The sequence below is a fragment of the Acinonyx jubatus genome, chromosome E3, assembly GCF_027475565.1.
Source record: "Acinonyx jubatus isolate Ajub_Pintada_27869175 chromosome E3, VMU_Ajub_asm_v1.0, whole genome shotgun sequence".
In the NCBI taxonomy this organism is placed as follows: Eukaryota; Metazoa; Chordata; class Mammalia; order Carnivora; family Felidae; genus Acinonyx; species Acinonyx jubatus.
Genome location: NC_069398.1, coordinates 11,641,259 through 11,664,808, shown reverse-complemented (window position 1 = coordinate 11,664,808; position 23,550 = coordinate 11,641,259). Strand labels below are relative to the sequence as shown.

The following is a 23,550-nucleotide window of genomic DNA, read 5'->3' as shown; positions in this document are numbered from 1 at the left end:
GTCTTAGTTCCACATAGATGGTATGTTTCCTCTGTGCTTCAGTTTTATCATCTATGAAATGGGTACAATACTACCTAGAAAGTAGTAAAGTTTAAATTAGTTATTTAAAGAGGTGAAATGTATATGATAGTGCCTGGGAACATAGTAGGTACTCAATGAAATTATTATCATTATTGGGGCACTTGGGTGGCTCAGTCAGTTGAGCGCCCGACTTCGGCTCAGGTCATGATCTCATGGTTCATGAGTTGGAACCCGGTATTAGGCTCACTGCTATCAGCGCACAACTGGCTGCTTCAGATGCTCTGTCTCCCTCTCTCTCTGCTCCTCCCCAACATGTACTCTCTCTCTCTCTCTCTGTGTCTCTCTCTCTCTCTCAAAAACAAACATTAAAATAAATTACTATCATTATTACCACTATTACAACAAAAGAAGAGACTAATTTAATTCCTGAATATTTGGGGGAATTTATTTTTAAAATTAACGTACCTCTGGAGGTGAAATAAGCAAGAAGGCAGACCTGGGAGCTCCAAGGTCGCCCTTGTTTCCTCACAGAAACGTCAAGTAAACAACAGACTACAATAGCTGTGTAGAAACTCTAGAAATAGTCAAGGATCTGCAGCAAATTAATGCCCAAACAATAAAAAATCCCTATTTTAAATGGTAAGAAATTCTAGGTTGTTTTCTGCTGCTTACCCTTGTCCCATCCCCTCTCTTGTGTTGTACAGTATGGTCAGGAGGAAGCCACCCAATTTGCAGCCCCTGCCTTGGAATTCGTTTCAGTATTCTGCCCTGTGTGGAGGCTGCCTGAGAGACTGGTTTCTGCCTCATCTGAATCAGAGCTCAGATAGGAATTGTGACATAGTTTGAATATCAGACTGGAGGTGGGTGAAAGCAGTGGCCGATGCCACACTGAGTGGAAACTGTAGAACTGTGGCCACCTCGGAGGGAGACTACAGGCAGAGGAGGACAATAAAACATTTGAGCCCCAAGAAGAAGCAGATATGAGACTTTTAATGCAATTGAAACATATAAAAGCAGTATCATGTCTGGGAAATTTGAGAAAAAAACACACATGCAGGCCTAGGAAAGACACATGCCCAAGACCTGAAGATCTAAGAAGACCTTAAGTTTTCATACTGGTCAGATTACTGGAGGGCTTTCTCTGCATGAAGTTAGGCTGCAAAGACAGACAGAGGTGGCTACTTTTTTCAAATGTCCAGTTTTCAACAACAGATCACAAGGCCATGTTGCCCATTCAAAGGAACAAAACAAATTTCCAGAAACTTACCCTAAAGGGACACAGGTTTCAGTTATTAGACAGACACTTTAAAATGATCGTCTTAACTATCCTGAAAGTGCTGAAGGAAAACAGACAAAGAACCAAAGCAAATCAGAAAAGCAATATGTGAACACAATGAGAATACCAACAGAGATAGAAATTATAAAAGAGAACCAAACAGAAACTGCAGATCTGAAAAATACAATAACTGAATTGAAAACTTTACGAGAAGGATTCAACAGCAGATCCAAGCAGGAAGAAGAAAGAGTCAGTAAACTTGAACACAAGTCATTTTAAATTATGGAGTCAGAGAAGCAAAGAGAAAAAAAAACAATAAAGAAAAGTAAACAGAGCCCAAAGCACATAGTATACAAACAAGCAGAGCAACATACACATTATGGGAGTCCTAGAAGAAGAGACAAAAGGAGCCATCAGCTTATTTGAAGAAACAATGGCTGAAAAAAAGCAAAACCTTATTTGTATTAAATACAAATTTATATAGTAGTGTTCATTCATTCATTCGTTCATTCATTCATTACATGGATGTACAAATACAAGAGGCTCAAACAATTCCAAGAAAACCCAGAGAGATCCATACCGAGACACATAATCAAACGAAAAAGCCAAAGACAGAATCCTGAAAGCAGCAAAAAAAAAAAAAAAAAAAAAAAAGTGACTCATCATGCATAAGGAATCCTCAATAAGATTATTAGTGGCAGGCCAGAAGACCCACCAAATAAGTGGGATTACATATTTGACGTGATGGGTAAAAAGGTGTCAATCAACAACTTCTATATTTGGCAATCCCCATGAAAATAACACCAGCATTCTTCAGAGAGCTAGGACAAAAATCCTAAAATTTTTATGGAACCAGGAAAGACACCAAATAGCCAAAGCAATCCTGAAAAAGAAAACCAAAACTGGAGGTATCACAATCCCAGACTTCAAAATGTATTACAAATCTGTAATCATCAAGACAGTATGGTACTGGCACTAAAACAGACACCCAGATCAATTGAATGCAATAGAAAACCTAAAAATGGACCCACAAACATATGGCCAACTAATCTTTGACAAAGCAGGAAAGTATATCCAAGGGAAAAAAGACAATCTCTTCAGCAAATGTTGCTGGGAAAACTGGACAGTGACATGCAGAAAAATGAACCTGGACCACTTTTGTACACCATACACAAAACTAAACTCAAAATGGATAAAAGACCCAAACATAAGACAGGAAGCCATCAAAATCCTCAAGGAGAAAGCAGGCAAAAACCTTTTTGACCTCAGTCACAGCAACTTCTTACTCAACATGTCTCCAGAGGCAAGGGAAACAAAAACAAAAATGAACTATTGGGAACTCATCAAAATAAAAAGCTTCTGCACAGTGAAGGAAACAACCAGCAAAACTAAAAGGCAACTGACAGAATGGGAGAAGATATTTGCAAATGACATATCAGATAAAGGGTTAGTATCCAAAATCTATAAAGAACTTCTCAAACTCAACACCCAAAAAACAAATAATCTAGTGAAGAAATGGGCAAAAGACATGAATAGACACTTTTCCAAAGAAGACATCCAGATGGCCAGCAGACACATGAAAAAATGCTCAACATCACTCATCATCAGGGAAATACAAATCAAAACCACAATGAGATACCACCTCACACCTGTCAGAAGGGCTAACATTAACAACTCAGGCAACAACAGATGTTGGTGAGGATGTGGAGAAAGAGGATCTCTTTCGCACTGCTGGTGGGAATCCAAACTGGTGCAGCCACTCTGGAAAACAGTCTGGAGGTTCCTCAAAAAATTAAAAATAGAACTACACTACAACCCAGTCATTGCACTACTAGGTATTTATCCAAGGGATATAGGTGTTTTGAAAGGGCACATGCACCCCAATGTTTACAGTAGTGCTATGAACAATAGCCAAAGTATGGAAAGAGCCCAAATGTCCATTGATGGATGAATGGATAAAGAAGATGTGGTATATATATATACACACACACAATGGAGTATTACTTGGCAATCAAAAAGAATGAAATCTTGTCATTTGCAATTACATGGATAGAACTAGAGAGTATTATGCTAAGTGAAATTAGCCAGTCATAGAAAGACAAATATCATATGACTTCACTCATATGATGATTTAAGATTCAAAACAGATGAACAAAAGGAAGGGAAGCAAAAACAATACAAAAACAGGGAGGGGGCAAAACATAAGAGATTCTTAAATATAGAGACAAACAAAAAATTGCTGGAGGGGCTGTGGGAGGGGGGATGGGCTAAATGTGTAAGGGGCATTAAGGAATCTACTCCTGAAATCGATGCGCTATTTGTTAACTAACTTGAATGTAAATTTAAAAATAATTAATTAATTTAAAAAAAGAAGAAATTCTCTATTTGGCAAAACTGTCCTTCAAAAATGAGGGAGAAATTAGGTCATTGTCAGATAAACAAAAATTGAGGGAGTTCATTATGGTTAAACTTTGTCTATAAGAAATACTAAAAGGGGACACCTGGGTGGCTCAATTGGTTAAGCAAACAATTTTGGCTCAGGTCATGATGTCACAGTCCATGAGTTTGAGCCCTGAGTCAGGCTCTGTGCTGACAGCTCAGAGCCTGGAGCCTACTTCAGATTCTGTGTCTCCCTCTCACTTTTCCCCGCCCCTGCTCGTACTCTGTCTCTCTCTCTCTCTCAAAAATAAAACATTAAAACATTTTTTAATTAAAAAAAAAAAGCCTAAAAGGAGTCCAATTTGAAATAAAAGGATGTTACAGAGTAGCCTGAATACAAAAACATAAAGTTCTTTGATAAAATACATGGACAAATATAAAAACAAGTATTATTATAATTTTGATTTGAAACTCCATTTTTTATTCTTTCACAGTATTTAAAAGACAAAAGCATAAAAAATAATTATAAGTCTATGTTAATGAGTACACAATATATAAATATCTAATTTGTGATATCAATAAAACAACATGGGGAGGTAAGAGGGAGCTGGAAAAAATTAGGATTTCTGTATGCAAATAAAGTTGTTACTAGTTTAAAATAGATTGTTATAACTTTAGGATGTTATATGTACTCCTCATAATAAGCACAGAAATTATCTACAGTATATATACAAAAGGAAATGAGAAGGGACTGAAGGCATATTACAAAAAAATTAACTAAAGACAAAGAAAGGCAGTAAGGGAGGAAATGAGGAACCAAAAGCTATGACATCAAGAAAACAATTAACAATATAGCAATAGTAAGTTCTTCCTTATCAGCAATAACTTTAAATGGATGTGCACTAAACTCCCCAGTCTAAAGACATAAACTGGCAGAATGTATTAAAAATGAAAAAAGAATCCAACTATATTCTGTCTACAAAATTGCTATTTCCACATGATAGATTATGATAAAACCATCAAACAACTTGCAGAAATTGTTTTGGAATAATAATTTCACAATACAATATTAATTAAAAAGAGCAAAACCATATTTACATTATAATCCAAATGTATATAGTAGTAACCATTCATTTGTTCAATTAATATATATATATATTTTTCAATATATGAAATTTATTGTCAAATTGGTTTCCATACAACACCCAGTGCTCATCCCAAAAGGTGCCCTCCTCAATACGCATCACCCACCCCTCCTCTCCCTCCCACCCCCCATCAACCCTCAGTTTGTTCTCAGTTCATTTGTTCAATTAATATATATTTACTAAATTCTCATTATTTGTTAGGGACTATTCTTAGACCAAAGGATACAATGGGGAACAAGACATACATGTACATACATGGTTTTAATATTTTTTGCCAATTTTCATTTTCTTGTTTAAATACACTTTCTTATTTTCCCCCAAACTTTCTATAATGAGCATGTTTTTTAAAAAGATTTCATTTTTTAAGCTAATTTATTTATTTTGAGAGAGACAGAGACAAAGAGAGACAGAGACAGAGAAAGAGAGACAGAGACAGAGAGAGCACAAATGGGGGAGGGGCAGAGAGAGAGGGAGAGAGAGAGAGAATCCCAAACAGGCTCTGCACTGTCATTGGGGAGCCCGAGGTAGGGTTCAGACTCACAAACTGTGAGATCATGATCTGAGCCAAAGTTGGACACTTAACTGACTGAGCCACCCAGGCACCCCAAAAGATTTCACTTTTAAAAAATTAATTTCCAAAAACTGTCCAGAGTAAAAGTTCAGGCAATGCAGAATCTTATGAACAGAAACATTTCTTATAAATAGAAAAATGTCTTCAAATATCTCTTCACATTTTCACTCTCTGAAGGTCAGCACTGATAATTATCTGGCGTATATTCTTCCAGCAATCTTTTTCCACATATGTGCAAACATGATCCTACCACCTTTGTCCCATATGATCGGAACAAAAGAGTGTATCTCACTTGAGAAAAGATAAGATTAATATATATGTATATGCATATGTAAGTATTCAGATCTATGAAAAAAGCAGTGCTATGAAAACGTTCTTGCCCAACAGATGGAAGAATATTAGCAAGTGTAATCACTAGTTATGCACTGCTTATATAAAGGGAGCAGAGTATGTAATATTCTTGTAGGGGGTGCCTGGGTGGCTCAGTCAGTTAAGCATCCGACTTCAGCTCAGGTCACGATCTCGCGGTCCGTGAGTTCGAGCCCGGCGTCAGGCTCTGGGCTGATGGCTCAGAGCCTGGAGCCTGTTTCAGATTCTGTGTCTCCCTCTCTCTGCCCCTCCCCTGTTCATGCTCTGTCTCTCTCTGTCTCAAAAATAAATAAACGTTAAAAAAAATTTTTTTTTAAAAATAATATTCTTGTAGGAGTTTGAAAAATGATGGAAAAGCTTGTGTATCAAGGTGGAAAACATTTGCTGCTCGGAACTCAGTGTTTTAGACCTTACCTTTGCAACTTGAAGAAGATACTGCTTAAATAATTATAGATTTTTGTGTTAAAGATTAACCTGATAATGTGATATTGAGATAAAACTGTTTTCAAGAAGAGAAAAAGAGCTCCTAAACTTAGATTTGAAATTTAAATTTTTATGAGATAAAGTTTGAAGCCAAAGGAAATTGAGAAACAGTTTCAAAACATAAAATGTTTATGGGGCTCCTGGGTGGCTCAGTTGGTTAAGTGACTGACTTCAGCTCAGGTCATGATTTCATGGTTTGAGTTTGAGCCCCATATCTGGCTCTGTGTAGACAGCCTGGAGATTGGGATTCTGCCTCCCTCTCTCTCTCTGCCCCTCCCCTGCTTGTACTCTCTCTTTCTCAAAATAAATAAATAAACTTAAAAAAAAGAAATCAGATAAAAAAGGGCACATCCTGCATTATTCCATTTCTATGAAACTCTAGGAAAGAGAAATATAATCTGCAAGGCAGCAGATCAGTGGTTCCCTGGGGCTCAGAGTGGGAGTAGGGACCAAGAAAAAACAAAAGGAAACTTCTTAGATGATGGAAATGTTCTAAAACTCAAACTTTACACTAAAAAGGTGTGCATTTTATTCTATGTCAATTACATATCAACATAGTTACTCTTTGCTAATACCTAACTAAAATATAATTTGAAGAAGGAAAATTGGAAAAGTTTGCGAGATCAAGCCCCATGTTGGGCTCTACATTGACAGCTTGGAGCCTGCTTACGATTCTCTCTTCCTCTCCTCTCTCTCTCACTCTCTCTCTCTGTTCCCTGTTCCTCCCCTGATCATGCACTCTCTTTCTCTCTCAAAATAAATTATATATATCTACACATACATATACATAAATATATAAGAGTTTATGGCCTATAGAAAAAATTTGCCTCAGTCTTATTTCCAATGAATTTTAAGTTGAAATTCAAAGAGTTCTGTAAATTAATGATAGAATATGATAGACTAATAGAATTTATATCCTAACTGACATAGATAGAACACTTTACCCAATGATGATATAATTCTAATTCTTTTCCATTGCATTTGGAACATTTATCAATCTCAAGAAATCTCAAAAGTTTAAAACAGAGTACATTTTCTAACCACAGTGGAATTAAGCTAGGAATCATTAACAATAAGATAATGAGAAAACCATCCCCAACTATCTGCAAACTAACTAGTACACTTCTATATAATCTAGAGGTCAGAGAAGGATCAAAAAGGCAAATAGAAACTATTTCCAACAGAATGATAATAAAATACAACATGTCAAAATTTGTGTGGTGCACCTAAAAGGAATGCTTACTGGAAAATATATACTTTTAAATACATACATTAGAAAAGAAGGCAGGCCAACAAGTAAGAACATAAATTTGCATCAAGAAGCTGAGAAAGGAAAAGCCAATCAAATCAAAGGAAAGTAGGAAGAAGGTAATAATAAAGATAAGAGCATGCATCCGTGGAATGGAAAATAAATATGCAATTGAGAATATCAGTAAAGCCAAAGCTGGTTTTGAGAAGATGTATCAGATTGATAAACTCTTAGAAAGACTTACCCAGGGAAAAAAAGAAAAATAACATAGTAATGATATTAGGAATGAAAAAGTGCACACAAATGCAATTCTTACAGACATTAAAATAGCAACAAGAGAAAATTATGAATAATTTTATGCCAATAAATATGACAATTTGGATGAAATTAACAAATTACTAAAAAAGCAACTTGCTAAAACTGATAGAATCAAAATCTTTTTTTAAAATTTTATTTTCTATTTTTTTAAATTTACATCCAAATTAGTTAGCATATAGTGCGACAATGATTTCAGGAGTAGATTCCTTAGTGCCCCTTACCCATTTAGCCCATCCCCCCTCCCACAACCCCTCCAGTAACCCTCTGTTTGTTCTCCATATTTATGAGTCTCTTCTGTTTTGTCCCCCTCCCTGTTTTTATATTACTTTTGTTTCCCTTCCCTTATGTTCATTTGTTTTGTCTCTTAAAGTCTTCATATGAGTGAAACTATATGATTTTTGTCTTTCTCTGACTAATTTCACTTAGCATAATACCTTCCAGTTCCATCCACGTAGTTGCAAATGGCAAGATTTCATTCTTTTTGATTGCCAAGTAAATACTCCATTGTATATATATACCACATTTTCTTTATCCATTCATCCATCGATGGACATTTGGGCTCTTTCTATACTTTGGTTATTGTTGATAGTGCTGCTATAAACATGGGGTTGCATGTGTCCCTTTGAAACAGCACACCTGTATCCTGTGGATAAATGCCTAGTAGTGCAACAGCTGGGTCATAGGGTAGTTCTATTTTCAGTTTTTTGAGGAAACTTCATACTGTTCTCCAGAGTGGCTGCACCAGTTTGCATTCCCACCAACAATGCAAAAGAGATCCTCTTTCTCCACACCCTTGCCAACATCTGTTGTTACCTGAGCTGTTAATGTTAGCCATTCTAACAGGTGTAAGGTGGTATTTCATTGTGGTTTTGATTTGTATTTCCCTGATGATGAATGATATTGAGCATTTTTTCATGTGTCTGCTGGCCATCTGGATGTCTTCTTTGGAAAAGTGTCTATTCATGTCTTTTGCCCATTTCTTCACTGGATTATTTGTTTTTTGGGTGTTGAGTTTGAGAAGTTCTTTATAGATTTTGGATACTAACCCTTTATCTGATATGTCATTTGCAAATATCTTCTCCCATTCTGTCGGTTGCCTTTGAGTATTGCTGATTGTTTCCTTCGCTGTGCAGAAGGTTTTTATTTTTATTTATTTATTTATTTATTTATTTATTTATTTATTTATTTTTTAATGTTTTTATTTATTTTTGAGACAGAGAGAGACAGAGCATGATCAGGGGAGGGGCAGAGAGAGAGGGAGAGACAGAATCTGAAGCAGGCTCCAGGCTCTGAGCTGCCAGCACACAGCCCGACGCGGGGCTCAAACTCATGGACTGTGAGATCATGACCTGAGCTGAAGTTGGACGCTTAACCAACTGAGCCACCCAGGCACCCCAGAAGCTTTTTATTTTGATGAAGTCCCAGTAGTTCGTTTTTGCTTTTGTCTCCCTTGCCTCTGGAGATGTGCTGAGTAAGAAGTTGCTGTGGCCAAGATCAAAAAACCATATAATACCAAGGAATAAATCTTTAAAAAAAAATTTTTTTTACACTTATTTAATTTTTGAGAGACATAGAGAGAGCACAAGTTGGGGAGGGGCAGAGAGAGAAGGAGACACAGAATCCAAAGCAGGCTCCAGGCTCCGAGCTGTCAGCACAGAGCCCGATGTGGGGCTCGAACTCACAAACTATGAGATCATGACCTGAGCCGAAGTTGGAGCTTAACAGACAGAGCCACCCAGGTACCCCAGAATAAATCTAACCAAACAGGTAAACAGTCTATATGCTGAAAACTATAGAAACTTTATGAAAGAAAGTGAAGAAGACACAAAAAAAATGGAAAAAGATTCCATGCTCCTGGATAGGAAGAACAAATATTGTTAAGATGTCAATACTACCCAAAGCAATCTACATATTCAATGCAATCCCTATCAAAATAACACCAGTATTCTTCACAGAGCTAGAACAAATAATTCTCAAATTTGTATGGAACCAGAAAAGACCCTGAATAGCCAAAGTAATCTTGAAAAAGAAAACCATAGCAAGAGGCATCACAATCCCAGACTTCAAGCTATACTAAAAGCTGTAACCATCAAGACAGTATGGTACTGGCACAAAAACAGACACTCAGATCAATGGAACAGAATAGAGAACCCAGAAAAGGACCCACAAATGTATGGCCAACTAATCTTTGACAAAGCAGGAAAGAGTATCCAATGGAATAAAGACAGTCTCTTCAGCAAGTGGTGCTGGGAAAACTGGACAGAGACATGCAGAAGAATGAACCTGGACCACTTTCTTACACCACACACAAAAAATAAACTCAAAATGAATGAAAGACCTAAATGTTAGACAGGAAGCCATCAAAATCCTTGAGCAGAAAGCAGGCAAAAACCTCTTTGATCAAAATGTTATTTTTAAAGTTTATTTTCTGAGAGAGAGTATGTGAGTGGGAGAGGGGCAGAGAGAGAGAGAGAGAGAGAGAGAGAGAAGGACAGAGGATCTAAAGCAGGTTCTGTGCTGACAGCAGAGAGCATGATGTGAGGTCCAAACTCATGAACTGCAAGACCATGACCTGAGCTTAAGTCGGACACTTAACTGACTGAGTCACCCATGTGCCCCTAGAATCAAAATCTTAATAACCTTGTATCTATTAAAGAAATTAAATCCATTACTAAGAGCTTCCCTACAATGAAAACCCCATATTTTATGCCTAAAAGTTTTGGTATGCATTCTAGTGTGTTAAGAATTTGACTTGAAAAACGGATGCTTTTAGATAAGCTGGGATAATCTTGTTTTTATACCAGCAGTTGGAAACTCAGAGGTTACAGGGGACAGGCAAGTAAAATAAATGAGAGAAGCCTGCCATGTTCCTCTGGGGTAAACTGGAGAGCCATGAGTCTCTCAACAGGGAGCAACCATTCAACTCTACCGACTGCTGCAGTAGAGGAATGCTTGTTTAGTATTATGAGAAATGACTTTACAAAAGAAGCGCCAAAGACTGATTCTGGTTTCTGTACTCTGGATTTCTCCACATGAAGCCACCCTGTGCCAAAGCCTCCCTTCTTCCCATGTACATATTTACAACACATCCACGAGAAAGTTAATGGTTCATTGCTAAAATACAACCAAGTTAGGGCCACTAACATTGCTGACCTTGTGCTGGTTGTGCTGCTGCTCAGGGTGCATGCATTCAAATTCATTCAACAACTGGTTGAATGTACCAGCATGTTCTACATGCTGGGGATACAACAGTTAACATAACAGTAAAAATTCCCCTAGCTCATGGAACTGACATTCCAGTGCCAAAGACACTATATGTGTATTAGAATTATAAAAGATAAACACTTTTTTGTGAATATCATGAAGGATTCCTATATGGGATGCTGGGACAAAAGTCTAATAGTTTAAAAAGAACACAAAGGCCCTTTTAAACTGTACCAGTCCTCGGATTGTTATTAATTTCTTACGTAAAAGTACAGAATTAAATTCAGGAGCCACTAAACACAGACTCGCTGACTCAGAGAAATCTCAGCAGATCTGACTGTTAAATGTTAAGGAACTTGGAATGTTTGGCAGCACATAATTTATTTGGGCAAATATTATGGGACAAAGAGCCAGGCAATGTGGGCAAGGGCATTCAGCTGTTGTTGTTTTTTATGCTTTGTGATTAACTGTGAGGAATCAGCTTAGGAATTCTCTGAGTCTGCACTGATGGCATGAAGAATTAGAAAGCTATAGCATGTACACACCCAAGTTTAGGTAAACTTGAGTAGATAAATAAGATTAGGTAAAGTGGGGCAAAAGTCCCAGTATAGAACAAAGGTATAGGAATAGGGAATCTCAGGATGAAAACATCCCAGATGAGGTAAACAAGATTAGGTATTCAGGGTGGAAATGCCCCCCAAGTTAGTACTATAGCAGAAAGCTGCTTCCATAGGAAGGAAGGACCAAATTAGATAAATAGGTAAATAGGGCTACAGACCACTGCAGGGCGAAGTTGCCCAAAGTGGAGCTAATTAGCAAAAGAAAGGTGCCTTGTTGACCCTGAGGTAGAATGCTCTGTCTTTCTTGTCCCCTAGACCAGTTTAGGTAAACAGAGGTGGTGCCTCATGTCTTCTATAAACAACCTTCAGCCCAGCACCAGGATTCTGTTTTGTGTTAACCCAAACCCCTAACACCGCATATCTTCAAAATCCCATTTCCCTCACATCCATGAATTAATGTTCATGATTTCATTGTCTTTTTGTGCACACCCATCACCATGTTTGTAAGCCTTCTGATCCTAATAAAAACAGAACGAGGACCCTTACTCGGGACTCTTGTCCTCCCCCGGACATTAGCCACTCTCGCATTTTTAATCCTGTGTCCCGCTTTCTTGATGGATAAGAAAGAACACCAGATCCAGAGTTTACAATTAATATCTATTTGACTATATGTATTAAGCAATGTTTAATATAAAATTGCATCAGGGGTTGGTAGGAAGAAATTGTTTGTCATGAGTTTCACCAAAACAAACAAAACGTAAGGTTGCTGACACTGTATTCACCTCTCCTAGGACATGAAGTGGGGAATCACACTGTCTATAGAGGAAAAATGAAGAGCTGCACATTTTATCTACTTTCCTATCTCCATTACCTAGAATAGTAATTGGCACATGTTAGGGGCTCACTAAGTTTTAGCAGAATGGATGGATGGATGGATGGATGTAGTATCAAAGGGAGAGAATGAATGAATTTGGACAGAATGCAACCTCTCATGAACAGATTTGGGAGGCTTCTCTAGGAATCAAATCAAGTTGTGTGTAATATGTTAGGAGTCTAGAGTAACAAAATGTTTAATTTCTAAGATGAGTCAGGGGTTATAAGTTGGTGGCCTGTATCCCACCTCTGGACATAGGTTGTCTGGCTTACCAGGTACTTTCTTTTGTTTTATAACCAATTCTTTGCCAGGGCACTGGGTGGCTCAGTTGAGGGAAAGCTAGGGGAGAGGCCCCATGCATCACTAGAGACACAATGACCAAGATCAAGGCAATTAGCTAAGTGGCAACAGACAGATGAGAAGTGTTGGCAGAATAAATATTATTGGGATGAGGACGCTGGGGGTGGGGAGAACTTGAAGACATGGATAAATGGGCAAGGTTCAACAAGGATGATATAAAACGCAACAAAGATGAGGCATCCTGAGGTCATATTTACTCGGTGGTTCTCTCCATGGGTTGATGTGTTAACTACCTATAAGGACTATAAATCAAGGGGAAAGTGAAGGCATCACTTCTTGCTCTCTCCACCTCCTCCCTCTCCAGCCCATCTCATGGTTCAAAAGTTCTTAACTAGATTACTGGTCAGGGCAGTGATGAAAGTCAGTTTAGAATCTGAGGGAAGAGATGTTTGGCATCATCAAATTGTGATACCAGGTTAAATAATGTATTACAGAATTACATAACCTGGACCCAAATCCTGTTCTTTCCCTTACTAGGCATGTGCTGGTTTCTGTGTGTTATTTAAACCCTTGACACCTCAGTTCCCTCATCTAGAAAATGGGGGTGATGAAAATGCTCACCTACTCATAGTATTAAATGCCAAGTGCACTTTAAAAAGTGCCTATGCCCTCCCTTGGCATTATTATGGAAATTCAGAAAAAGGAAAAAGAAGGAGGTGGGGAAGAAGCCCACATGTTAGTTGAATACTAACATATAATGCAGGTGCATGGGAAATTTAAAAATTATATTAACTCTCTGACTCCATCTCAGGTAAATTCTGTCCAAAGACAGTGTTGGGTGAGTTTTCTCACTGTGGACATCACCAGCTGGGACTTAGTAGCTGGAGCACCATGAACTGTCTATCTCAACTCCTAATGTCCCTACTTCACCTCTCTTGGTCTGTCTCTTGGAGAGAGATAAACTGAACAGTTGGGTTTTTCTGTAGACATGTGTAATCTCTAGAGGCCATATGGACTATTTTCCCTATACATACCCTAAAGACACACTCAAGTAGGTAGTTGATAGGGAGGAATCCAGTTACACATGCCATCCTCAAAGAATGACAGATGACATGACCTAGCTACATGTGTCAGATGCTCATGTGTACAGTCAGGTGATCTGTCCCTTCCCTCTGAGTGTAGCCTGAAGTGAAGACCAAGTGTAATGAGACAAATTCCTATTAGGCTCATAGTCTCATTAGTTGAAGGTAAGAATTCAGACTAAGGTCAACTTACCGACCTTAGAAACTTTGGTCACAATTATGTGACTGTGTACCAGATATTTTCACCTGCTATCTTGTTTCCAAAATGAGATTATCACCATTTCATAGATAAAACCACTGAGGCTCAGAGGATTGAGAACGTGACTAGGCTGAGAATTGAACCCCCAAATGTAAGCTTTTCCCACAACACTTCTAAGCTGAGGCAGAAGCCATTTCTGGTTCTGTGCCCCTCAGTCTACTAGGATCATGATAAGATCAATGAGGCCATTCTTGTTCTCACCTCCCATCATGAGTGCCTCCTTACCTGCTCCATTTGAGTCCAATAGTCCAGGACATCACTTGCAAAGTTAAATTCCTTAGGTCTATCGTAGTCATTCCATCTCAGGGTTCCAGCTCCTGATAAAGACCGGCAACAGAGGTACCAAGGGGCAGGGTGAAAACCATGGTAGGATTTGCGGATGCCCCAGAGGACTTGGAGCCTCATCAGCCTCTGCATGGTGGAAGAGGCCTCAGGAAGCTGACACAGAATTCTCAGGTCAACACCTGCCTTGGGAAGAGATAGTACTAGATTGGCCATGGAATAGTAATTTCCTCCACAAAATGAAGGCAATAGCTTTGTGAGAGAAATAGCTTTGTTTCAGATCACCAGAATGTGGACGACACAAGACCCATCTGCATCGCTACCCCTCTCTTGTTAATATTTTCTCCCGGATTCTGTGAGCCAACAATTTTTCCTGCCTGAGATTGCATTTCTGTCACTTGAGACTATAAGAATATTGACAAATATACAGCACCATACTCAGGAATGATGAGGCTAATATCACAACACCTGTGCTAGTGGACTGATATCTGGCCAGATGGGGGGCAGGGAACTTTCCCAGGACATCATTCCAGGCAGCTATCACCAACCCATCAGAGTTGACCCATGAAATGAAACTTTTTGCCACTCCAGATCCCAACAAAGACCCTTCACATGGAAGCAGAAACTTCATTTATTATTATTGATGACTGTGAAAAACTGCCTTAAGCTAGAACTATCTTTCCATGAGAATGCTGGCTGAAGGAAACCATTTCACAAGCAGTTTTGCCATCCAAGCACTTTATGTCTGCAAACAATAAAGTCTCCTCCCCCTTGGATTCAGCAATCATGATGACAGACCACAGAATAGATGGATAAAACCTGGCTCAATTTACTTTAAGGTGCTTTAGACCAATAATAATCTAACCCCAATTTTGAGGCTGCCCCCAGAGCCCCACTTTGCATTCCTAGTTGGGGAGGCACTGCTATATATGCGATAGAGTGAATGTCTGCATAAAATAGGATACTTGAAAAGTTCATCACTTAGAGTTTGCTTGTCAGCATGGATCCTTGGGCCACATGAACTAAATAAAGTATGCCCCTTTCTTTTTACCTCCTGTCAATCAACAGTACCATCTTTTGTTTTATCAGAGCACTTCTGGGCTAGAAAGACCCTAAGATATCAGCTGAGCCAGACCTGGCCCTTAGACATACTCCTGTTGGCTCTTGGTCTTTGTAGGGAAATTTAGACGTTTTTTTAAAAGTTTACTTATTTATTAATTTGAGGGGGGGGAGAGAGAAAGAGGAGAGAATGAATGAGTTTGAGTGGCGAAGGGGCAGAGAAAGAGGGAGAGAAAGAGAGAATTCCAAGTAGGCTCTACACTGTCAGCACAGAATCCAACATGGGGCTTGGACTCATGAGCTGTGAGAGCATGACCTGAGCTGAAACCAAGATCTAGATGCTTAACTGACTAAGCGTCCCTGGAGGGAAATTTTAAATGGTCAACATTTAAACCTTGGGAGGTTTCATTTAAAAGCCCAGAAGGTTTCTCTTGAAAATGTAGGAGGTCTGGCAATACTGGGCCTTTATTTCAAACTGGCACTAACTGACTGAAGCTGAGAATTGTATGCTTAATTTACATGGAATGTTCTCCAACTTGACATGGTTTTCACCATGACTTTTTTTTCCCACACCAGCTTGCTTCTCCACTTACTGTACCTGTCAAGCCTCTGTGCATATTTGAGCTTAAAATTGTTCATTTGGGCCAACATCTCCAAAGGGACAGGGATTTCCCCAAGGTTGCAAGGCAAGTGTGGTAGCAGAGCTGGTTCTAGAAACATGCCTTTCATGTTCTTTTGTCCAACACATACCTGCCTCCACAAATGTGAACTGATTCAGAGCAGGAATACCAGACTCATCTGCGATTTTTATGCATGGTTATATAAATGGCCTCAGGAATCTTCCTTAAAATGCTCAGGGTCAGTGCAAATGACCCCTGAGTTAGTGGCTAAAGACAACAACAAAAGCAAGAGAAATAAGGAGGAAATTAATTCATCCTTTATTAGGGGTTAAATTGCATCTCCTTAAAATTCATATGTTGAAGTCCTGAGCTCCCAGTACCTCAGAATGTGACTATATTTGGAGACAGAATCTTTTCAGAGCTGATTAAGCTAAAATGAGGCCAGTAGATGGACTCAAATCCAGTATGACTGGTGGCATTAAAAGAAGAGGAGATTAGGACACAGACACACATAGAAAGGAAAATGACATGCAAACATGAAAATAGGTATCCAAAACCCAAGGAGTGAGGCCTCAGAAAAACCAACCCTCAGACAGCTTGATCTCAGGCTTCTCACCTGCAGAACTATGAGAAAAGACATTTGTGTTTGGAGCCCCCACATTCTATGGTACTTTGTTATGGCAGTCCCAGCAAATGAACACACCTCTCTTAATCAAATAAAAAGAAATTACGTTGGCATCATCTTATAAATGTGTTTGCAACTCTAATTTAATCTCCACGAGAAGACCAAACACAGTGCCCAGTGAGGACTGTGGTAGCCAAGAGTGTGCCCTTAGGAGTCAAACATCATAGCTTCTAATTCCAGCCACTTCACTCACCACCTAGGTAAATGGGCAATTTTCTTAACCTCTGTCTAAAATATGGAAATACTGGCAGCACCTGTTTCCTACACTTGTGGTGATGAATGGCTGACATTCCACCTAAGGCATTTAGGCATGGACTCAGTGCAGATGAGTGCTCCGGAATCAGGAGCTATTATTAGTTGTCACTCTCTCTGGGGAAACTCTCACGTGCTTAATCTTTGGAACTAGAGTCTAAAGAGAAGGAACAGGAATAAATTAATGAACAATCTTTTGAAGTGCTTTAAAGTAAATGAACAAATCAGGAGACTATAGATGCTGGAGAGGATGTGGAGAAACGGGAACCCTCTTGCACTGTTGGTGGGAATGCAAACTGGTGCAGCCACTCTGGAAAACAGTGTGGAGGTTCCTCAGAAAATTAAATAGATCTACCCTATGACCCAGCAATAGCACTGCTAGGAATTGACCCAAGGGATAGAGGAGTGCTGACACATAGGGGCACTTGTACCCCAATGTTTATAGCAGCACTCTCAACAATAGCCAAATTATGGAAAGAGCCTAAATGTGCATCAACTGATGAATGGATAAAGAAATTGTGGTTTATATACACAATGGAATACTACGTGGCAATGATACAGAATGAAATATAGCCTTTTGTAGCAACGTGGATGGAACTGGAGAGTGTTGTGCTAAGTGAAATAAGTCATACAGAGAAAGACAGATACCATATGTTTTCACTCTTATGTGGATCCTGAGAAACTTAACAGAAGGCCATGGGGGAGGGGAAGGAAAAAAAAGTTAGAGAGGGAGGGAGCCAAACCATAAGAGACTCTTAAAAACTGAGAACAAACTGAGGGTTGATGGGGGGTGGGAGGGGGAGGAGGGTTGGTGATGGGCATTGAGGAGGGCACCTGTTAGGATGAGCACTGGATGTTGTATGGAAACCAATTTGACAACAAATTTCGTATTAAAAAAAATAAAAATTGAATAAAGGTCAAATCTATCCATAAAAAAAAGAAGCGCTTTAAAGTATATTTTGAAGTCACTGTGGAATTGTGGCTTTGAAAGGTGGCTAAGCCCACCATTATTTGCCTAGGTACACAGTGCTTGAAGAGTTCCTGGAACTGAGCTTTGATTTCACAAGATTTTGGACTGAAAAAGCTATTTATTTTATGAGGCAACACACTTAGCATGGAGTTACAGAGCCAAGTTTAGTTCCACTGGCTACCAGCTCAGTAAACTTGGCCACTGTTTTTATGTCTCTGGAATTAAGGGCACACTAGTAATATCTACCTTGGGGCTTCCTACAAGGATTAGTGATATAATATGTATACATTATCTTGCCAGCATTGTGCCTAATATACAATAAGGGCTAAATAAATATTGAAGTGCTAATTCCCAGCAAATTCTGAAGCCAACTCCCCATTAGATATTAAAAATATTTTTTTTTAATTTTTTTTCCCCAACGTTTTTTATTTATTTTTGGGACAGAGAGAGACAGAGCATGAACGGGGGAGGGGCAGAGAGAGAGGGAGACACAGAATCGGAAACAGGCTCCAGGCTCCAAGCCATCAGCCCAGAGCCTGACGCGGGGCTCGAACTCACGGACCGCGAGATCGTACCTGGCTGAAGTCGGACGCTTAACCGACTGCGCCACCCAGGCGCCCCTAAAAATATTTTTTAAATGAAAGACATTCACTTTATATAATATGAACTAACTTCTGCATAGTGGAATTTTCTTTCACTTGTTCACTTTCTGGGTCATTCTTACTTCTCTATGTACCCTCCTTCACAGCCCATCACATTCAGATCTGCCTAACATGAAACAGATCACACTCTATGCCAGCCACTGCACTTGGCCTATCACATGTATAATCTCCTTTATCCTTCTCACGATACCCCCATTCTCCTTTTGCAATTAAGGAAATTAAATGTGAAAAGAGTTAAGAGCCTTGCCCAAAGTCAGCCAACCTATAAGTGACACAGTCAGAACTTGAAATTTGGTCTTCATATTTTAAACTATGCAAATACTTTCCTGTCCTACGTGCATAGACACACACACACACACACACACACACACACACACACACACACACCTCACAAAGATGCTATCGTTCACCTGTCTTACCTGGTACTCTCTAGGCAAGAGGTGGGTTTGGTCCTGGACTAGTGTAGAAATGGGAACTTGGCATATTCAGTTCTCTCTGATCAGGAAAGTCCCCAACACTGTACACACAAAAGAACTTTCCACCACTGGGGCGGAGAACTTGGCAAGAATTGGATGATTTAGAAATAGGAGGAGATGCTCAGATAGAAAAGGGCAAAAAACAATCACAGTCCTCCATGGGAGATAATCAGTTGGGTAAAGAAAGTATTTGAAGTCATCCCAGTTCTTATGGGATGATGACCTGCGGTGTGAATAAATAAATAAAGTCAAATGGAGAACTCTCACTAGCTCTCTGTGGCTAACCTGCTCTCTGTCCCAACCCTGTACCTCCAATGCTCACATTTAAGTGACAGCCAAGTGGCACAAAGCCTGTGCTCTGGAAGCAGAAAGGTCTGAGTTCAAGTCTCCAGTCTGCCACCTACCATCTCTTTGACTTTCACTGACCTCCTTTATCTACCCTTGTTTCCTTATGTGCAAAATGGGAATGATAATAAGGATACCTGTCTCTTAGGGTCGTCTTGTCTTTGTTGCCTTTGTTAGGATTAGAGAATAATTTATGATGAGCATGTAGCACAGTGCTTGGCATAATCAATGGTGGCTGTTCTTATTAATTTGGGATTTGGAGAGAAATACTTTGGTGTACTAGCAAAATGCAGGGTCTTTGGAGTCCCAAGGCCTGAGCTGAAATTCTGGATCAACCTCTTACAAAATGGCTGATGGACAAATCATTTGCTTCTTCTAACCCGTGACATTCTCATCTGAAAAACAGAGGAGTGGGGTTGTTAATCAGATTTGTCCCTTGAGATCTTTGAAAGGACTGCACCTGGTAAAGTTTGTACAGCACTTGGCTGAGGCATGTAGATGCTGGATTGATATTGATGCTGCATTGAATAAGCCCAAATTGCTGCATGAAGTGGCTTGCACTGTTAGTTTTCTACTAGAGACATTTTTGGGGTGTTGTGGGGGGATGGGGATCTCCAGAACCTTGACCCAACTTTCCCAGACCCCTTTTTACCCTCCCACCCTCCAATGCACCAAGGACAAAAATACCTCTGCTTGAAGTCACCACAAAGATTGCTGGAGGCACACAGAATATCCCTGCCAGGGCTGACAGGCAAGCCTGGTTTCTGAAAGGTGAGTTGTCCTCCTTCTGGCTGATTCACTCATGATGAATTCTCAGCTCAAGATAGGCTTTTCTACAGAGAAGAGTGGATGAGAAGGCAGTGATAGTTGACTGGGCATAGATTAAAAATTAAACAAACAAAGTATCAGAGCATAAAAGACCTTGATATTCAAGCAGAAGATGCAGTCACTTTTGGGAAGATGGTGGGGACAGGAGGAAAAGTCCACAATACACACTCTGGATCTCAGTGGATCTCCTGTATGGAAATGTAACACTGGTGTTGTGGTCAAGAAGACCAACTCTGGAGCCCGGCAGCCTGGGTTTTGGTACTGCTTTACCAGTTACCAGTTCTGTGACAGTAACCAGCTTTCCTATCCCCATGTGCCTTAGTTTGCTAATCTGCAACAACGGGTCGATGGTACAGATAGGGGAATTCTCTAAAGATTCCATGCACACTTCTCTTTTCATTTTGAAGCCTCTCTCACAGTCAGAATAAGGCCATTGAATTTCAGGTCTTGGACAATGAACACTAGGCAGACACTAGTCACGTCTGGTCTAGGAAGTTCTCTATATTCTCTTCCCCTGACTCAGTAGTCCCGGAAACCCCATGTAGAGATAATAACATCAAAATATGTCAAGAGACACTATCAGCCTCATTCTCTGTCGGGCCCATTCTGCATTACAGCTTTTAGATACCACATTCTCTTACCTCTCTGTACAGTTTGCTGGGATTTCCGGACCTCCCAAACCAATTGTGAGATAGGCTCCGCATCCAGCTCACAGCCCCAGGGGTCTCTGTATCTCTTACCCCAGGATCCTCTTCTTTTCAGAGTAACCAGACCCTGGAGGCATGCGAGAGATGGAATGTTACCCACACGTGTGTAGAGAAGAACGACTGAAAAAGAAAAAACAAAAATCATGAGGGCATCAAAAAGCTGGATCTTAGTTTCTGTAAATTAAACCCCTGCTTTTCTAAGCAAACACCCCCTTCCCGCTCAGGCTCAGTCCTTCTCCTCTATCCCTCCTTCTGTGGCTGACTGGCTCTGTTGGCCACCTGCAGGTTTAATTGAAGGTAACTAAAATTAAGTAAGAGGTTACTTCTGATCCGAACTCTCAGAGCCGGTTTGCCATGCCCAGGCTGACTGCGCCTCTGATTGCTAAGACAGCATTTATTCTCTTGGCACCCACTCTGCCCCTCACACTGCACCTCTCCTAGTGGTTTGCCTGAACCCCGCCAGGTGCCTCCACAGGCCTCATCTCCGCGGATCTCTATTGTACTCGTGTAGTGATACTAGAGTACAACCGGTTCCCGATGAGTTGTCTGTTGCAGCAATGGAACAAGTCACGCTGGTGCCTTCAACTCTAAAGGTTGGCTCCTTTCTGGTAACCATCAGTTAGTTCTCTATAGTTAAGTCCATTTCTTGGTGAGAGGGGGTGAAGGGTGAAATAGATAAATGGGGATTAAGGAGGGCCCTTGTGAGGAGAACCTGATGTTATATTTAAATAATGAATCGCTAAATTGTACACCTGCAACTAATATTACAATGTATGTTAACTAACTGGAATTTAAATTTTAAAAACTTAAAAATATATATTCTTTAAATAGAAAAAAAAAAGAAAACTTGGCTCTTTTCCCCACCGATCCTTGGCTAGCTACTTCCTTGTAGGTAGGTGACGCTACTTGACTTTTCTCTCAGGTTTTCGTTTTGGTCTCGTCCTTTTCTTCTTCTCTGCAATCCTGTCCCATTCTTACTGTATCTCAGACTTAGCCATACCTTGCCTTCCTTTCTTCTCTCTTTATTTACTTCTTTGTTTCTTTCCTTCCTTCCCTCCTTTCTTCCTTCCTTCTTGTTTACTATAACCATGCACTATTACCTCTATTCTTATTTATTCAGTATTTTTCTTTACATCAATTCCCTTTAAAAATTAAATGAACAAGAAAAAGCCCAGAGTAATCCAAACAAAACTCTGTACCACTACTATAATTAAGCAATTATTTTACTTGTCACAGGCAGGAAACTAAAAATGAATACAATGAAAGCAAAAATTGTTGCTGTTATTAAGCCCCAATTCCAGTACAGTTCCCTGCCAAATATTTGAGACCAGTCTTGTTCTCTTTCGTTAGAAAAGGGAGAAATTAAGGTTTGATCAGTTATTTATTGCTACGATAATATTACATAATAAACAGTGGCACACATTTATTTAACACACATTTACTGTTTTCTCTCTAGTCTCAGACCACTGGCTCTTTTTATAGTGGATAGCAGAAGCACCCCAAAATCAAGCCAAACCCTGTAAGCGCATTTAAAACTTCTGTTTGCATCATTTCTGTTAATGTTCCATTGGCCAAAGCAAGCCACAGGACCAAGCTCAACCTCATCAAGCAGAGAACCATATTCCTTCCTGAATACGTTGTGTGGGAGTAGGGAGTGAGCAGAGAGTGAATATTCGGTGAATAATAAATCTATTCTACCACCATAGAGTAGAGGACAGAGAAGTAGCAAACTGAGACTTTCTCTTTTTTTTAATTAATTAATTAATTTTAAAAATCTTTCTATGTCTTTTATTTTTTGTTATTTATTTATTTTTTTTATTCTCAGTTTAGTTGACATACAGTGTATTCTTGGCTTTAGGAGTAGAACCCAGGGATTCATCACTTACATATAACACCCAGTGCTCATCCCAATAAGTTCCCTCCTTAATGCCCATCACCCATTTCCCCCACCCCATCAACCCTCAGTTTGTTCTCTGTATTTAAGAGTCTCTGTGGTTTGCCTCCCTCTCTGTTTTTATCTTATTTTTCCTTTCCTTCCCCTATGATCATCTGTTAAATTTCTCAAATTACACATATGAGTGAAGTCATATAATGTCTTTCTCTGACTGACTTGTTTTGCTTAGCATAATACCGTCCAGTTCCATCCACATTATTGCAAATAGCAAGATTTCATTCTTTTTCACCACCAAGTAGTATTCCATTGTATATGTATACCACAGCTTCTTTATCTATTCATCAGTTGATGAAAATTTGAGCTCTTTCCATAATTTGGCTATTGTTGATAGTGCTGCTATAAACATTGGGGTGTATGTGCCCCTTCGAAACAGCATTTTTGTATCCTTTGGATAAATTCTTGTTAGCAGAATTGCTGGGTCATTGGGTAGTTCTATTTTTTTTTTTTTTTTTTTTTTTTTGAGGAACCTCCAGTTTTCCAGAATGGCTGCACCAGTTTGCATTCTCTCCAACAGTGCAAAAGACATCCTCTTTCTCCGCATCCTCGCCAGCATCTGTTGTTTCCTGAGTTGTTAATTTTAGCAATGCTGACCAGTGTGAGGTGGTATCTCATTGTGGTTT

At 39.5% G+C, this 23,550-nt stretch overlaps 1 protein-coding gene and 1 long non-coding RNA gene across 10 annotated transcripts in view; one reads left to right on the top strand and one right to left on the bottom strand.

The window, feature by feature from the left end:
• The window catches only part of LOC106970530 (acyl-coenzyme A synthetase ACSM1, mitochondrial-like), a 50,643-nt gene extending 29,092 nt beyond the window's left edge, over nt 1–21,551 (bottom strand). The window contains exons 1-4 of one of the 9 annotated variants that reach the window (XM_015067181.3): nt 21,409–21,551; nt 20,911–21,096; nt 20,129–20,274; nt 14,316–14,558 (exon numbers count right to left, since the gene is read on the bottom strand). In XM_015067181.3, coding sequence (XP_014922667.1) covers nt 14,316–14,507 — 192 coding nt within the window. In that variant the 5' untranslated portion in view covers nt 14,508–14,558; nt 20,129–20,274; nt 20,911–21,096; nt 21,409–21,551. Of the gene's footprint in view, nt 1–14,315; nt 14,559–19,039; nt 19,443–19,578; nt 19,837–20,128; nt 20,275–20,910; nt 21,231–21,299; nt 21,318–21,408 lie in introns of those variants that run through there. The other 8 variants (XM_053213628.1, XM_053213627.1, XM_027043122.2 and 5 more) reach the window with 8 other exon arrangements.
• Nucleotides 19,742–23,550, top strand: part of LOC113594813 (uncharacterized) — a 33,587-nt gene continuing 29,778 nt past the window's right edge. The window contains exon 1 of the long non-coding RNA XR_003415256.2: nt 19,742–21,569. This is a non-coding gene — a long non-coding RNA (uncharacterized LOC113594813). The remainder of the gene's footprint in view (nt 21,570–23,550) is intronic.